The sequence below is a fragment of the Babylonia areolata genome, chromosome 25 (assembly GCF_041734735.1).
Source record: "Babylonia areolata isolate BAREFJ2019XMU chromosome 25, ASM4173473v1, whole genome shotgun sequence".
NCBI classification, from domain to species: Eukaryota; Metazoa; Mollusca; class Gastropoda; order Neogastropoda; family Buccinidae; genus Babylonia; species Babylonia areolata.
In genome coordinates this window covers 4,402,501-4,422,130 of record NC_134900.1, presented here as the reverse complement: position 1 = coordinate 4,422,130, position 19,630 = coordinate 4,402,501, and the positions used below count along the sequence as shown (strand labels likewise).

Sequence of the window (19,630 nt, the reverse complement as noted above, 5' to 3'; positions counted from 1 at the left end):
ACACACACACACACACACACACACACACACACACGTATATGTGTGTGTGTGCTAAGCCTTAACCCTTGGAAATCCCAGTTAGGATAAACTTTTTATTTTCATGTTCTTGGAAAAAACACGTCCCCGAGAGATCACTGTGTCAAATGCAACGCAAAGAAACACTGTACATCTCCCTGTTTCTGTCCTGTTTGTCGACAGCATTGACCGGTGAAAGCCATTTAGTTTTGTAATGTAGCTTTGCGGTCATTAACATTGATTTTTTTTTTTTGACGAATAGGACGCAGGACAATCACTCTCTGAGAGTTCCTGGGATTCCAAATCTCCCCCAGTGCTGTGTTCGCATGTCAAGCGATCTTATCTGCCCTAAGACTGGACAGCTTAGCGTTTAAGAATGTTCATCAATCTACGGCATGAGCACAGACAAAGGAACAAAGTCCTAAACGCCGACAGTGGGAAGAAGTTTGTCTTTTTTTCTTTCTCGTCTCTCCCAGTCTCCCCACGTCAGGATGTATGAGCTGATGTCTTTGCATTTTGTGACACTCAGTTTCGTCCCTTCCAACAACAACAACAAGAAGAACAACGATAAGAACGAAGCCCAGGACTCTGACGCTACTGTGAGGCGGGGGATCTCCTTCTCCATGTCCACGACAAGAACAACGAGAACAAGATCAGCAACAACTGCCACAACAACAACAACAACAACAAGAGAGGCAAGGCCTTCAAGACTCACTTGAGATACACTTAAAAAAAATCCAGGCTTTTTATGTATTGAGTGTAATTTCAAAATGTAATGTTTAAGATGAGAAAGATCAGTTTAAAGCAAATTAAGTCCCCTAGCATTAATTACAGAGTAATTTCCCTTTTTTTTACTATCTGCACCAAAATGTTTGCAAAATAAATAAAAGTTCCATGCTTAGCAAAAGAAGTTCCTGTCTGAACAAAAAATGATAATAATGACTGCTCTTGTTGTTGGGTCAGAATATCAGATCCAAGTGCCAAGTTTAGAGAATACAAAAAAATATAAATATAACAGTAAATGCAGTTTGCATATAATTAGGCTTCTTTTTTTTTTTGGTGCCCATCCCAGAGGTGCAATATTGTTTTAAACAAGATGACTGGAAAGAACTGAATTTTTCCTATTTTTATACCTAATTTGGTGTCAAACTGACAAAGTATTTGCAGAGAAAATGTCAATGTTAAAGTTTACCACGGACCCACAGACAGACAGACACACACCCACACACACACACACACAGAGACAACCGAACACCGGGTTAAAACATAGACTCAATTTGTTTACACAAGTGAGTCAACAAAGTAACAATAACACCAAGGAGTCACGTTAGCACAAGGCGATGTTATCCTTGCCCATGTGCACGACAACAACAACGAAAACAACAACCACAGCAACGACAAAATAACATCACCCCCACCACCACCACCACCAAACAAAATCAAGAACTCACGCTGATACATGGGGAAGTTGTTCTCCATGTACACGAGAAGAAGATGAAGAAGAACAAGAAGAGCAAGGAGAACAACAAGGACGATGACAACAAGGACGATGACAACAAAACCCAGGACCCACGCTGGTACCAGGCAAAGATCGCCTCCGTTTCAACGACGACGACAACAACAACAACAAAAGCCACAACAACAACAACGACAACAAATCTGAGGACTCAAGGACTCACACTGGTGAAGGTCTCCCTCTCCATGTCAACGACAAGAACAACTACAACAAAAGCCACAACAACGACAACAAATCCAACAGCTCCAGGACTCACACTAGCACCAGGCGAAGGTCTTCTTCTCCATGTTCACAACAACAACAACAACAGCCACAACGAGCAAACAACAGCGACAACAACAACAACAACAATAAACAAACAAAACGGTACCGGGCGAAGGTCTCCTCCATGCCCAGGGGGAGGGGGAGGAGGAGGAGAGAAGAAGAAGAAGAAGAAGAAGAATCAGGAGGAGGAGGAGGACAACAGAAACCACTACCACTACTAAAACAACAGCCACAACAACAACAACAAAACCAATAAAAAAAAAACCAACAACAACAACAACCAAAATAAAACCAGGACTCACTGGTACCAATACCAGCCGAAGATCCTCTGAATGTCCTCGACAAGAACACCAACAACAGCAACAACGACAAAAAACAACATTAACAACAACAACAACAGCTAACAACAAAAAAACAACAATCAACAAACAAATCGCAGGACTCACGTTGGTACCAGGCGGAGGTCTCCTTCTCTATGTTCACAACAATAACAACAACAGCGACAACAACACCGACAACAACAACAACAACAGCGACAACAACAACAACAGCGACAACAGCAACAGCGACAACAACAACAGCGACAACGACAACAGCGACAACAACAACAGCGACAACAGCAACAGCGACAACAACAGCGACAGCAACAACAGCGACAACAACAACAGCGACAACAACAACAGCGACAACGACAACAACAGCGACAACAACAAGAGAGGCAAGGCCTTCAAGACTCACTTGAGATACACTTAAAAAAAATCCAGGCTTGTTATGTATTGAGTGTAATTTCAAAATGTAATGTTTAAGATGAGAAAGATCAGTTTAAAGCAAATTAAGTCCCCTAGCATTATTACAGAGTAATTTCCCTTTTTTTACTATCTGCACCAAAATGTTTGCAAAATAAATAAAAGTTCCATGCTTAGCAAAAGAAGTTCCTGTCTGAACAAAAAATGATAATAATGACTGCTCTTGTTGTTGGGTCAGAATATCAGATCCAAGTGCCAAGTTTAGAGAATACAAAAAATATAAATATAACAGTAAATGCAGTTTGCATATAATTAGGCTTCTTTTTTTTTTTTTTGTGCCCATCCCAGAGGTGCAATATTGTTTTAAACAAGATGACTGGAAAGAACTGAATTTTTCCTATTTTTATACCTAATTTGGTGTCAAACTGACAAAGTATTTGCAGAGAAAATGTCAATGTTAAAGTTTACCACGGACCCACAGACAGACAGACACACACACACACACACACACACACACACACACACACAGAGACAACCGAACACCGGGTTAAAACATAGACTCAATTTGTTTACACAAGTGAGTCAACAAAGTAACAATAACACCAAGGAGTCACGTTAGCACAAGGCGATGTTATCCTTGCCCATGTGCACGACAACAACAACGAAAACAACAACCACAGCAACGACAAAATAACATCACCCCCACCACCACCACCACCAAACAAAATCAAGAACTCACGCTGATACATGGGGAAGTTGTTCTCCATGTACACGAGAAGAAGATGAAGAAGAACAAGAAGAGCAAGGAGAACAACAAGGACGATGACAACAAGGACGATGACAACAAAACCCAGGACCCACGCTGGTACCAGGCAAAGATCGCCTCCGTTTCAACGACGACGACAACAACAACAACAAAAGCCACAACAACAACAACGACAACAAATCTGAGGACTCAAGGACTCACACTGGTGAAGGTCTCCCTCTCCATGTCAACGACAAGAACAACTACAACAAAAGCCACAACAACGACAACAAATCCAACAGCTCCAGGACTCACACTAGCACCAGGCGAAGGTCTTCTTCTCCATGTTCACAACAACAACAACAACAGCCACAACGAGCAAACAACAGCGACAACAACAACAACAACAATAAACAAACAAAACGGTACCGGGCGAAGGTCTCCTCCATGCCCAGGGGGAGGGGGAGGAGGAGGAGAGAAGAAGAAGAAGAAGAAGAAGAATCAGGAGGAGGAGGAGGACAACAGAAACCACTACCACTACTAAAACAACAGCCACAACAACAACAACAAAACCAATAAAAAAAAAACCAACAACAACAACAACCAAAATAAAACCAGGACTCACTGGTACCAATACCAGCCGAAGATCCTCTGAATGTCCTCGACAAGAACACCAACAACAGCAACAACGACAAAAAACAACATTAACAACAACAACAACAGCTAACAACAAAAAAACAACAATCAACAAACAAATCGCAGGACTCACGTTGGTACCAGGCGGAGGTCTCCTTCTCTATGTTCACAACAATAACAACAACAGCGACAACAACACCGACAACAACAACAACAACAGCGACAACAACAACAACAGCGACAACAGCAACAGCGACAACAACAACAGCGACAACGACAACAGCGACAACAACAACAGCGACAACAGCAACAGCGACAACAACAGCGACAGCAACAACAGCGACAACAACAACAGCGACAACAACAACAGCGACAACGACAACAACAGCGACAACAACAAGAGAGGCAAGGCCTTCAAGACTCACTTGAGATACACTTAAAAAAAATCCAGGCTTGTTATGTATTGAGTGTAATTTCAAAATGTAATGTTTAAGATGAGAAAGATCAGTTTAAAGCAAATTAAGTCCCCTAGCATTATTACAGAGTAATTTCCCTTTTTTTACTATCTGCACCAAAATGTTTGCAAAATAAATAAAAGTTCCATGCTTAGCAAAAGAAGTTCCTGTCTGAACAAAAAATGATAATAATGACTGCTCTTGTTGTTGGGTCAGAATATCAGATCCAAGTGCCAAGTTTAGAGAATACAAAAAATATAAATATAACAGTAAATGCAGTTTGCATATAATTAGGCTTCTTTTTTTTTTTTTTGTGCCCATCCCAGAGGTGCAATATTGTTTTAAACAAGATGACTGGAAAGAACTGAATTTTTCCTATTTTTATACCTAATTTGGTGTCAAACTGACAAAGTATTTGCAGAGAAAATGTCAATGTTAAAGTTTACCACGGACCCACAGACAGACAGACACACACACACACACACACACACACACACACACACAGAGACAACCGAACACCGGGTTAAAACATAGACTCAATTTGTTTACACAAGTGAGTCAACAAAGTAACAATAACACCAAGGAGTCACGTTAGCACAAGGCGATGTTATCCTTGCCCATGTGCACGACAACAACAACGAAAACAACAACCACAGCAACGACAAAATAACATCACCCCCACCACCACCACCACCAAACAAAATCAAGAACTCACGCTGATACATGGGGAAGTTGTTCTCCATGTACACGAGAAGAAGATGAAGAAGAACAAGAAGAGCAAGGAGAACAACAAGGACGATGACAACAAGGACGATGACAACAAAACCCAGGACCCACGCTGGTACCAGGCAAAGATCGCCTCCGTTTCAACGACGACGACAACAACAACAACAAAAGCCACAACAACAACAACGACAACAAATCTGAGGACTCAAGGACTCACACTGGTGAAGGTCTCCCTCTCCATGTCAACGACAAGAACAACTACAACAAAAGCCACAACAACGACAACAAATCCAACAGCTCCAGGACTCACACTAGCACCAGGCGAAGGTCTTCTTCTCCATGTTCACAACAACAACAACAACAGCCACAACGAGCAAACAACAGCGACAACAACAACAACAACAATAAACAAACAAAACGGTACCGGGCGAAGGTCTCCTCCATGCCCAGGAGGAGGGGGAGGAGGAGGAGAGAAGAAGAAGAAGAAGAAGAAGAATCAGGAGGAGGAGGAGGACAACAGAAACCACTACCACTACTAAAACAACAGCCACAACAACAACAACAAAACCAATAAAAAAAAAACCCAACAACAACAACAACCAAAATAAAACCAGAACTCACTGGTACCAATACCAGCTGAAGATCCTCTGAATGTCCTCGACAAGAACACCAACAACAGCAACAACGACAAAAAACAACATTAACAACAACAACAACAGCTAACAACAAAAAAACAACAATCAACAAACAAATCGCAGGACTCACGTTGGTACCAGGCGGAGGTCTCCTTCTCTATGTTCACAACAATAACAACAACAGCGACAACAACACCGACAACAACAACAACAGCGACAACAACAACAACAGCGACAACAGCAACAGCGACAACAACAACAGCGACAACGACAACAGCGACAACAACAACAGCGACAACAGCAACAGCGACAACAACAGCGACAGCAACAACAGCGACAACAACAACAGCGACAACAACAACAGCGACAACGACAACAACAGCGACAACAACAAGAGAGGCAAGGCCTTCAAGACTCACTTGAGATACACTTAAAAAAAATCCAGGCTTGTTATGTATTGAGTGTAATTTCAAAATGTAATGTTTAAGATGAGAAAGATCAGTTTAAAGCAAATTAAGTCCCCTAGCATTATTACAGAGTAATTTCCCTTTTTTTACTATCTGCACCAAAATGTTTGCAAAATAAATAAAAGTTCCATGCTTAGCAAAAGAAGTTCCTGTCTGAACAAAAAATGATAATAATGACTGCTCTTGTTGTTGGGTCAGAATATCAGATCCAAGTGCCAAGTTTAGAGAATACAAAAAATATAAATATAACAGTAAATGCAGTTTGCATATAATTAGGCTTCTTTTTTTTTTTTTGTGCCCATCCCAGAGGTGCAATATTGTTTTAAACAAGATGACTGGAAAGAACTGAATTTTTCCTATTTTTATACCTAATTTGGTGTCAAACTGACAAAGTATTTGCAGAGAAAATGTCAATGTTAAAGTTTACCACGGACCCACAGACAGACAGACAGACACACACACACACACACACACAGAGACAACCGAACACCGGGTTAAAACATAGACTCAATTTGTTTACACAAGTGAGTCAACAAAGTAACAATAACACCAAGGAGTCACGTTAGCACAAGGCGATGTTATCCTTGCCCATGTGCACGACAACAACAACGAAAACAACAACCACAGCAACGACAAAATAACATCACCCCCACCACCACCACCACCAAACAAAATCAAGAACTCACGCTGATACATGGGGAAGTTGTTCTCCATGTACACGAGAAGAAGATGAAGAAGAACAAGAAGAGCAAGGAGAACAACAAGGACGATGACAACAAGGACGATGACAACAAAACCCAGGACCCACGCTGGTACCAGGCAAAGATCGCCTCCGTTTCAACGACGACGACAACAACAACAACAAAAGCCACAACAACAACAACGACAACAAATCTGAGGACTCAAGGACTCACACTGGTGAAGGTCTCCCTCTCCATGTCAACGACAAGAACAACTACAACAAAAGCCACAACAACGACAACAAATCCAACAGCTCCAGGACTCACACTAGCACCAGGCGAAGGTCTTCTTCTCCATGTTCACAACAACAACAACAACAGCCACAACGAGCAAACAACAGCGACAACAACAACAACAACAATAAACAAACAAAACGGTACCGGGCGAAGGTCTCCTCCATGCCCAGGGGGAGGGGGAGGAGGAGGAGAGAAGAAGAAGAAGAAGAAGAAGAATCAGGAGGAGGAGGAGGACAACAGAAACCACTACCACTACTAAAACAACAGCCACAACAACAACAACAAAACCAATAAAAAAAAAACCAACAACAACAACAACCAAAATAAAACCAGGACTCACTGGTACCAATACCAGCCGAAGATCCTCTGAATGTCCTCGACAAGAACACCAACAACAGCAACAACGACAAAAAACAACATTAACAACAACAACAACAGCTAACAACAAAAAAACAACAATCAACAAACAAATCGCAGGACTCACGTTGGTACCAGGCGGAGGTCTCCTTCTCTATGTTCACAACAATAACAACAACAGCGACAACAACACCGACAACAACAACAACAACAGCGACAACAACAACAACAGCGACAACAGCAACAGCGACAACAACAACAGCGACAACGACAACAGCGACAACAACAACAGCGACAACAGCAACAGCGACAACAACAGCGACAGCAACAACAGCGACAACAACAACAGCGACAACAACAACAGCGACAACGACAACAACAGCGACAACAACAAGAGAGGCAAGGCCTTCAAGACTCACTTGAGATACACTTAAAAAAAATCCAGGCTTGTTATGTATTGAGTGTAATTTCAAAATGTAATGTTTAAGATGAGAAAGATCAGTTTAAAGCAAATTAAGTCCCCTAGCATTATTACAGAGTAATTTCCCTTTTTTTACTATCTGCACCAAAATGTTTGCAAAATAAATAAAAGTTCCATGCTTAGCAAAAGAAGTTCCTGTCTGAACAAAAAATGATAATAATGACTGCTCTTGTTGTTGGGTCAGAATATCAGATCCAAGTGCCAAGTTTAGAGAATACAAAAAATATAAATATAACAGTAAATGCAGTTTGCATATAATTAGGCTTCTTTTTTTTTTTTTGGTGCCCATCCCAGAGGTGCAATATTGTTTTAAACAAGATGACTGGAAAGAACTGAATTTTTCCTATTTTATACCTAATTTGGTGTCAAACTGACAAAGTATTTGCAGAGAAAATGTCAATGTTAAAGTTTACCACGGACCCACAGACAGACAGACAGACACACACACACACACACACACACACACAGAGACAACCGAACACCGGGTTAAAACATAGACTCAATTTGTTTACACAAGTGAGTCAACAAAGTAACAATAACACCAAGGAGTCACGTTAGCACAAGGCGATGTTATCCTTGCCCATGTGCACGACAACAACAACGAAAACAACAACCACAGCAACGACAAAATAACATCACCCCCACCACCACCACCACCAAACAAAATCAAGAACTCACGCTGATACATGGGGAAGTTGTTCTCCATGTACACGAGAAGAAGATGAAGAAGAACAAGAAGAGCAAGGAGAACAACAAGGACGATGACAACAAGGACGATGACAACAAAACCCAGGACCCACGCTGGTACCAGGCAAAGATCGCCTCCGTTTCAACGACGACGACAACAACAACAACAAAAGCCACAACAACAACAACGACAACAAATCTGAGGACTCAAGGACTCACACTGGTGAAGGTCTCCCTCTCCATGTCAACGACAAGAACAACTACAACAAAAGCCACAACAACGACAACAAATCCAACAGCTCCAGGACTCACACTAGCACCAGGCGAAGGTCTTCTTCTCCATGTTCACAACAACAACAACAACAGCCACAACGAGCAAACAACAGCGACAACAACAACAATAAACAAACAAAACGGTACCGGGCGAAGGTCTCCTCCATGCCCAGGGGGAGGGGGAGGAGGAGGAGAGAAGAAGAAGAAGAAGAAGAATCAGGAGGAGGAGGAGGACAACAGAAACCACTACCACTACTAAAACAACAGCCACAACAACAACAACAAAACCAATAAAAAAACCCCAACAACAACAACAACCAAAATAAAACCAGGACTCACTGGTACCAATACCAGCCGAAGATCCTCTGAATGTCCTCGACAAGAACACCAACAACAGCAACAACGACAAAAAACAACATTAACAACAACAACAGCTAACAACAAAAAAACAACAATCAACAAACAAATCGCAGGACTCACGTTGGTACCAGGCGGAGGTCTCCTTCTCTATGTTCACAACAATAACAACAACAGCGACAACAACACCGACAACAACAACAACAACAGCGACAACAACAACAACAGCGACAACAGCAACAGCGACAACAACAACAGCGACAACGACAACAGCGACAACAACAACAGCGACAACAGCAACAGCGACAACAACAGCGACAACAACAACAGCGACAACAACAACAGCGACAACGACAACAGCGACAACAACAACAGCGACAACAGCAACAGCGACAACAACAGCGACAACAACAACAGCGACAACGACAACAGCGACAACAACAACAGCGACAACGACAACAGCGACAACAACAACAACAACAACAACAGCGACAACGACAACAGCGACAACAACAACAGCGACAACGACAACAGCGACAACAACAACAGCGACAACAACAACAGCGACAACAGCGACAACAAATCCAAGGACTCCAGGACTCACGTTGGTACCAGGCGAAGGTCTCCTTCTCCATGTCCTCCTGGCAGTGCTGCCGCAGGAGGTGCAGCCCGAAGTCGGTGATCTTGACCACGAAGCGGCTGTCCACCACGCAGTTGGTGCTCTTCAGGTTGCCGTGGCTGTGGATCTCCGTGCTGTGCAGGTAGGCCATGCCCTGAGCAGCACGTGACATATATAGAACAAGAACAATATATATATTGTGCTGCCTGCAATTTTATTTGTTTTCCTATGGAGGTGGATTTTTCTACAGAACTTTGCCAGGGACAAAACCCTTTTGTTGCCGTGGGTTCTTTTACGTGCGGTAAGTGCATGCTGCACATGGGACCTGGGTTTATCCCCTCGTCCGAAGGACTAAGCGTCCAGACCACCACTCATGGTGTAGGGCCGGGGACGGGGGGAAAATACTGGCGACTGTCGGTGTGATTCGAACCAGTGCGCTCAGATTCTCTCGCTTCCTAGCAAGTGTCAACAAGCACAAGTAATCGACAAACATCGTAGTAACCTTATCCCCCTCCACTACATTTTCTAACGAAAAAGAAAAAAAGAAAAGACAAAAATAAATGCATTTCACAACAACAACAACAAAACACATAAACACACACGCATGGACTGACATACCCCCCCTCCCATCTCCTCCCTCCTCCCACTCCCCACACACACACTTACAATTCTTGACGTTCTACCCCAACCCTCTTTGCCAACCCCTTACACACGTGCACACACACAAATACACACAAACACACACACACACACACACACACACACACACAGACACACACATACACATACACACACACACACACACACACACACACACACACACACACACACACACACACACACAATTCCAGGGAACGAGAGTACAAAGAAAAAGAAGAAGAAAAAGGAGAGAAACAAGCAGCTAACAAAACAGCCGGGAAAACAGAGGACCGAGGAATGAAGACAGTTTCTGCAAACAGATCCCCTGGAGAGGAAATGGCGTAGGGTAGGATGTAGGGACAGTGCACAGGAGGGCGGGGGAGGGTTGGGGGAGGGCGTGAGGGGCTAGCTGCGAAGAAGAGAGAGTGAATAAAAGAGAAGAGAAGAGAGAGGTGGAGGGGAGGGAGGGAGAGGGGAGGGGAGAGAGAGAGAGAGAGAGAGAGAGAGAGAGAGAGAGAGAGAGAGAGAGAGAGAGAGAGAGAGAGAGAGAGAGAGATGGAGGAGGGGGGGTAGCAGATAGGAAGAAAGAGAGAACGCGAAATGAGATACTGGTGGGGATAATGAGTGAGAGAAAGAAAGAACGAACAAAAGAAAGAAAGAAAGAAAGAAAGAGAATGTGAGTGCGAATTTGAATGTTTTATTCAGGCCATAACCCCTGTCTGAATGAGGAATTATATAATCGTAAACAAGTGATATCTATAACATGAGCGCAAATGCATAACACATGTAAACAAAAGTAGTACAAACATAACACAAGAAAACATCTAACGTGTACTAACATACAACAGCCTCAGTGCTTCGTAAACAAACAAAGCCATGTTAGTTAAGACATTTTCATTTCTAGATGCCATGAGTAAACTGAATGTAAGTATCAGTAGCTCAAGGAGGCGTCACTGGGTTTGGTCAAAATCCATATACGCTACACCACATCTGCCAAGCAGATGCCTGACCAGCAGCGTAACCCAACGCGCTTAGTCAGGCGTCAAATGTGAAAAAGACATTGATTGTGACAGAACTTTGGTTCAATCAGTTTTTATCCTCAAATCACGTAGAACAGGACAACAAAATATGATATGGATTTCCCTTTCTTCAGCTGCATTACATAAACGACATGAAATATTGATAGAACTTTTACTCTTGTATCTGAAACGATGACAGGCAATATCAGAAACACCAAACATGTTAAAAGAAAGTGAAGATGATGATGATGATGACGACGACGACGCCGATGATGGTAACAACAACAACAACAATGACAAGAATAATAATAATGATGATGCTAATAATAATAATAATAATGATGATGATAATGATAACTATGATAATAATAATAATAATAATAACGAAAACAATGCTGATGATGATGATAATAATAATAATGATAATATTAATTTAAAAAAAAAAGAAAATCCTCAGTCATGGATTAGTTAGAAATACCACGTGACCAGTTACGTCGTGCGAGGTCAAAAGATTACAAAATACCCAGTTAGGAGGAGGGTTTAAAAAAACACACACAAAAAACACACACCCAGAAGCTTGTTAGACTCATTATCTTTATTGCATTGTATTCAGTTACTTTCTAACAAAAGCACAGACGTCACGCAAATGGCACACATCCCTTCTTTAAGCAGTTCCTATTCTTTCTTTGATTTCTTCTCCTTTCAGATTTTTTTTTTGTTCCTGTCTTTTTTGTTTTGTTTGAAGAATATATATATATATATATATATATATATATATATATATATATATATATATATATATATATATATATATATATATATGTCTCTGTGTCTGCTCCGAAGTTTTCTTTCCAAACCACTATCAGGTCTGTGTGTTTTACACGATCGATTGATGAGATCAAGGGTAAAGACTTGTTTCTCTGAATGAGAGAGAGGAGGCAGATATTGAGGGAGGGAGGGAGGGAGAGAGAGAGAGAGTGTGAGAGAAAGAGAGGGAGGGAGAGGGAGAGAGAGAGAGAGAGAGAGAGAGAGAGAGAGACAGAGAGAGAGAGAGACAAACAGCGAGACAGGCAAATCAGAGTGAGAGAGAGACAGAGAGAGACACAGGAAGACAGGGACAGAGTCACACACACACACACACACACACACACACACACACACACACACAGAGGAACAGAGACAGACACATACATACAAACAAATAAATACAGAATGACAGAGAGAGAGGGAGAGAGAGAGACATACACAGGGACAGAGAGACAGACAGACAGACTGACTGACTGACAAACCAACCTCCAGTCATCCAGATGGAGAGACAGGCAGAGAGACAGTCACAGTCACTGTCACAACAAACACACACAACAGTTGCACAGTGAGGGTACTCACCCGCACAATGTCCTGCATGATGGAGTAGCGGAACATCCAGTCCAGCTTGATCTCGTCGTTCTCCAGGACGTCCTGCACACATCCACACACCCACACACAACCACCCATCCGCCCACCCACACACACCCACACATGCGCGCACAAACACACACACACACACAAAATTAGAGTTTCACACACACACACACATACGCACACAGACAAACACACACACACACACATGCACACACGCACAAACACACACACACACTCACAAAAAGCGCGCACGCACCAACAGAGGTACAAGCGCGTGCGCACACGCATACATACACAACCACACAGATACACATACACTCACAGACTTCGCGCACGCACTAAGACACAGAGAGAGAGAGAGAGAGAGAGAGAGAGAGAGAGAGAGAGGGGGAGAGAGAAAGGGAGACAGACAGACTGACAGAGTTGGCAAAAGCGCGCCCGCCTCGTAGGTATGTGTGGTAGTTGTTGTCTTCAGTTTAACGTCTTTCCACTTGAAGTGATATTAGATGCGTGGTAGTGTGGCAGTGTGTGTGCGCGCGCGCATGTGCGTGCATGCGTGCGTGTGCGTGCATGTGTGTGTGTAAGTTGTTCGTGCGTGAGTGCGTCGGTGTGTGCCTACGTGCGCCACCGCACGCGCGCGTTTTCCTGAGAGCGTTAATTGTGCACGTACATGATTGTGTGTATGTTTCCAGCTACCAGGCTGTGCACAGTACAAACACAAGGCAAGAGTAACTCCACTCTCCTCTACTGTGGCCTAAGTACTGTAGAAAGGGTTGCGGAGTTAAACGTGGACACAAGGCCATATTCAACCCTCCCCGCCCCCCAACACACACCCCCCCCTCCACCTGTTACTGCAAAGGAGAGTGGCTTGGGAACAGGTGTGGTTGAGGTGGTATTAGCCTGTTCTCTAAACACAAACAAACAAACAAACAAAACCCAACAAAACTCCCAAAAGAAGGTTGAGTTTATCATGCACGTGCCTATTTCTTACCCGCAGCTGATTTCGTAACGGGGTGGGGGGGGGTGGGGGGGAGGTGGGGGGAGTGATTTCGACACCCTTATTACACCGGATTACCACGCGCGCCGACGACGACGACGACGACACCCACGTGACCACAGACGAGTCTGAATAGCTACAGATAGATGTCGCAAGGAGCGGAGGGGGTGGGGGGGGGGGGGAAGAACATAGGAAAAAGACACACACACACACACACACACACAAAGGAGTGATAGAAAAAGAAAGAAAAAACAACAACAAACAACACCATACTGGGTAGAAATAAAGACGTTTTCTGCGCAAGAACAAAAAGCAGTGCGGTAAAGAGAGAAGAGAGAGGTAAACCAACAATAAAGACCTCAATAAAGCTAACATAAAAAAAAGGCAACAAAGGAAAGAACAAAGAGTAAAGAGGCATTATTATTTAAAAAAAAAAAAAAACAAAGATAGAAGGGGGACATCAAAGACGGAACAAAACAAAGACAACAACAAAAACAAAACAAAACAAAACAAAACAAAAAACAAAACAAAAAAAAAGCCACACCGGTTTCGGATCAGATTAACCCCCCCCCCCTCGTTCCCCTTCACCCCCCAAGAAAAACAACAACACGACACACACACACACACACACACACACAAACACACACACAAACACCAAAACAAAAAAGAAAAAATAAACAAAAAAAACAAACAAAAACAACAACAACAACAACAAAAAAACAAAACAAAAAAACCCCAAACAACAAAAACGCGTCCCGGTATTTTGACATTGAGAGCAAATGGAAAGAGTTCACCTTGGTTCCCCCCCCCCCCCCCTCCCCTCCCCCCTCCCCTCAACCAACCACCCCTCATTTCCAAGAGAGAGAGAGAGAGAGAGAGAGGAGCGAGGCTTGAGAAAGGAGAGAGTGTTTTGCAACACAAAGCAATATCGAAAACTACGCACAAAAAGTACACATCATTGGGAGATAGTGGTGTGCTTTTTTTTATATATTTTTTTTATCACAACGTAATAAAGAAAGCAAAAAAAAACAACAAAACAAACAAAACAAAACAAAAAAAAAAAAAAACACACACACACAAACCTACACATAATTAAATATATAAAAAAATACACTTTCTGACGGGAGATAGTGTTCTTTTAAACACAAGTGTAATATAGAAAGCTAAACAAAAGAAAATGTGCACACCATTAAAACTCAAATGGTAATTGAAAGAAAAAGGCCCATAGTCCGCGCTGAGTTAATAAACAACAACAAAAAATGCTTCCCCTTTCCCCTCCCCCCCCCCCTCCCCCTCACCGCACTTATCTCACCAACTCCCCAAACCCCTACTCTTCCCACATACATCCCTCTGACACTTCCTGTTGGCTCTGTTTCATGGTCATTCCCGTCTGCCGGTATATTATTTTACCTGAAGGAAGACATCTTCAGTAAATCTGCTAACTATCTTATGAAAAAGTCTGCTACGAAAGACGTCACTAGAGGTAAAATAAAATATAAAAAAAGGAGGGAAAGAAAACAAATTCTATTCCACTAACATATCAAAAGAAAGTTTATAAAAAAAAAGAAAAAAAAAGAAGAAAAATAAAGACACTGACTATCAGGAAAAGAACCATAAAGTTGAAATGACCACTGCAGTTGGACAAAAAAAAAGAAAGAAGAAAAAAAAGGTGGGGTTGCCAAAAACAAAACAAAACAAAAAACAACACCCAACCTAATCAATGAGTGAACGGCAACAAATATAAAAGGCTAGACATACAGACAGAGAGAGAGAGACAGAGAGACAGAGAGAGACAGAGACTGACGTCACTAAAGGTTTCACGAACCCCCCCAAAAAAACCACAATATCGCCAGAACTGCTGTTACGAAAGAGTTGGGGTGGTGGGGGGGGGGGGGTAGGGGGGGCGAGGGGTGGCGGTAAAGTAGCAACGTCAGGGGGTGGGTGGGGGGGGGGGGGAGTGAGGGGGGGGGTAAAGTAGCAACGTCAGGGGGTGGGTGGGGGGGGAGTGAGGGGGGGGGGGTAAAGTAGCAACGTCAGAAAACCAACGACAAAGAAGTTCTTCAAATCGACCACCTCCTGCCTGGAAGAGGAGGACCAAGAATGGAAACAAAGAAAACAAAGCAACACACACACACACTAAGCTTGAAGCGTCTGGTATCTGGGCACAGCTGGCTGACGTCACGAAGGATAACAAACAACAACAACAACAACACGTGAATAAAAGAACAACTTTTCATGACGTAAACATCAAAAAGTTTTGACGTCACACAGAGGCTGTCAAAGCATGACGTCAAGGGGTAAAAAAAAAAAAGACAAAAAAAGGCAAAAACAAAAACAACAAATCTCGTCGTTCTCCAGAACGTCCTGCACACACACACACACACACACACACACATACGCACAAACATACACACACACGCGCACAAACACACACACACACGCACAAACACAAACAAACACATACACACGCACAAACACACACACACACACACACACACACACACATACACACACAAACACACACAAACATGAGCACACACCAAACAACAAACCAACCCAGCAAAACACGACAGGATATGACACTCTCTCCCCTCTTAAAATCAAACCAAAACAAAACCAAAACTAAAGGCACAAAGTCATGGTCGAAAAACAACAACAACAAAACACGTGCAGGGAAGGTAACCTGAAAACCAACCAGATTGCTAACCAACCAACCAACCACTCAGTCAACCAACCAGATTGCTAATCAACCAACCAACCAATCAGTCAACCAACCAGATTGCTAATCAACCAACCAACCACTCAGTCAACCAACCAGACTGCTAACCAACCAACCAACCACTCAGTCAACCAACCAGACTGCTAATCAACCAACCAACCACTCAGTCAACCAACCAGATTGCTAACCAACCAACCAACCAACCAGTCAACCAACCAGACTGCTAACCAACCAACCAACCAACCAGTCAACCAACCAGATTGCTAACCAACCAACCAACCACTCAGTCAACCAACCAGATTGCTAATCAACCAACCAACCACTCAGTCAACCAACCAGACTGCTAATCAACCAACCAACCACTCAGTCAACCAACCAGACTGCTAATCAACCAACCAACCACTCAGTCAACCAACCAGACTGCTAATCAACCAACCAACCACTCAGTCAACCAACCAGACTGCTAATCAACCAGTCAACCAACCAGACTGCTAATCAACCAGACAACCAACCAGACTGCTAATCAACCAACCAACCAGACAACCAACCAGACTGCTAATCAACCAACCAACCAGACTGCTAATCAACCAGACAACCAACCAGATTGCTAATCAACCAGTCAACCAACCAGATTGCTAATCAACCAACCAACCAGTCAACCAACCAGATTGCTAATCAACCAGACAACCAACCAGATTGCTAATCAACCAGTCAACCAACCAGGTTGCTAATCAACCAGTCAACCAACCAGTCAACCAACCAGACTGCTAACCAACCAACCAACCAGTCAACCAACCAGATTGCTAATCAACCAGTCAACCAACCAGACTGCTAACCAACCAACCAACCAGTCAACCAACCAGATTGCTAATCAACCAGTCAACCAACCAGATTGCTAATCAACCAGTCAACCAACCAGGTTGCTAATCAACCAGTCAACCTACCAGTCAACCAACCAGTTTGCTAAACAACCAACCAACCAGTCAACCAACCAGACAGCTAATCAACCAGACAACCAACCAGATAGCTAATCAACCCACCAACCAGACAACCAACCAGATTGCTAATCAACCCACCAACCAGACAGGTATAAGGTCGGGACAAAACTCATCAGAGAACGTCCTTGATTAAAGGACACAGACCTAATATTGCATGTGTGGGCAAAGGATTTTGTTGAGACCACAGGTCACATAGAAAAGAGAGAGAGAGAGAGAGGGGGGAGAGGGAGAGGGGGAGATAGATAGATAGATAGAGAGATAGAGAGAGAGAGAGAGAATGTGAGAGAGAGAGAGAGAGAGAGAGAGAGAGAGGGGGATATATATATATATATATAGATAGATAGATAGATAGATAGAGAGAGAGAGAGAGAGAGAGAGAGAGAGAGAGAGAGAGAATGTGTGTGTGTGTGTGTGTGTGTGTGTGAGAGAGAGAGAGAGAGAGAGAGAGAGAGAGAGAATTAATGTCCGCTATGATGACGACGCTTCGACTGATGTGAACACCCCAGCGGGCTGCTTTAATAAAAGAAAGATCACAGGATATTTGTTCCTCCATCATCATAATGTCGGATCGTTCAAGCTGAGGTATAGAGTACACATCAATGGAGTCTCTGTCTCTCTGTCCTCTGTCTCTTTCTCTTGCTTCTCCTTCAGTCTCTTTCTACCTTCCCCCCTTGCGAGTTGGCGGCAAAATTTATCGTCCGATTGGGAAAGGTGGTGTAGGTATCACTGCTTTACTTTTCGCAGCTCTCTCTCTCTCTCTCTCTCTCTCTCTCTCTCTCTCTCTCTCTCTCTGTGTCTCTGTCTGTTTGTCTGTCTGTCTCTCTCTCACTCTGACCTTTTTTTCGTAGCGGAGGCAAGGGGCTAAACATACGCGCGGTGTGTGTGTGTGTGTGTGTGTGTGTGTGTGTGTGTGTCTGTGAGTGTGTATATGTGAGCGCATATGCGTTTGCAGGTGTGCTGGCGATACGAAACAAAAAAAACAACAGGAGGACTGAAAGAGATAGAGAAAGGAGAGGTGAGTGGTAAGGAGAAGAGAAAAGAACAGACTTTACAGGAACCATACCTGCAGCAAAGCCTTTATTGGTGTCAGCGGTATTCACACCAGAACGCACAAAGACACAGACAGTCATGCAACCAGCCAGCCAGCAAGACAACCACCCAGATAGTCGACAACCGACAAGTCAACCAACAACCAACCAGCCACATAACTAATCAACCATCCAGCCAATGAGACAACCAACGATCAGACAACCAACCAGCTAACCAACCAGCTAGGCAACTGACCAGAGAACCAGCCTGACACATTATAACAAAATTACATTAAAAAAAAACAACAAAAACAAACAACAAAAAAACAACCCCACACACACTCCCTTCAGCAACCTGAATTATTATTGCAGTGCTCTTTGAGAATGCCTGAAGCGGGGTGGATCACCACAGCGAACGAGGAAAACTGGCGACGTGTGGTCATACACACACATTCCCACACCCCTTTCACCACACACATACACCCCCCGCTAACCCCCCTCTGCCCCCCCCATACCTCCCCCCCCTCCTCCCTACACAAACATCCCCGATAATTACCTGCAGAGAGCCTTTTAAGGCAGTACTCTATGAGGAAGCACTGATGTAGTGGATCGAAACGGGCTCCCAAAGAACCTGGCGACGTGGTCATAGTAGGCCTCCTTCGGTCATGGCTGACCATGGATAGAGTATATCCGACCTAATGTCTAACTGGGCTGTCTGCTTGGACCAAGCAGCGTCGCCTGTGACTGTAGAGACTGATGCTAGAGAGACAGTCTCTGTCGCAGCGGTCACATGTGTAAGCTGTTGCTGGTCTGTTGGCTGCCGTCCCTTTTCTGCGAGCTCGCTTTCCTGCTGCAGCAGCTGACAGTTTGTCC

At 43.5% G+C, this 19,630-nt stretch overlaps 1 protein-coding gene across 1 annotated transcript in view; it reads right to left on the bottom strand.

Moving 5' to 3' along the window:
- LOC143299917 (atrial natriuretic peptide receptor 1-like) overlaps positions 1 to 19,630 on the bottom strand; it is a 561,408-nt gene that overhangs the window by 21,829 nt on the left and 519,949 nt on the right. The window contains exons 15-16 of the mRNA XM_076613452.1: positions 13,001 to 13,072; positions 9,942 to 10,110 (exon numbers count right to left, since the gene is read on the bottom strand). Coding sequence (XP_076469567.1) covers positions 9,942 to 10,110; positions 13,001 to 13,072 — 241 coding nt within the window. The remainder of the gene's footprint in view (positions 1 to 9,941; positions 10,111 to 13,000; positions 13,073 to 19,630) is intronic.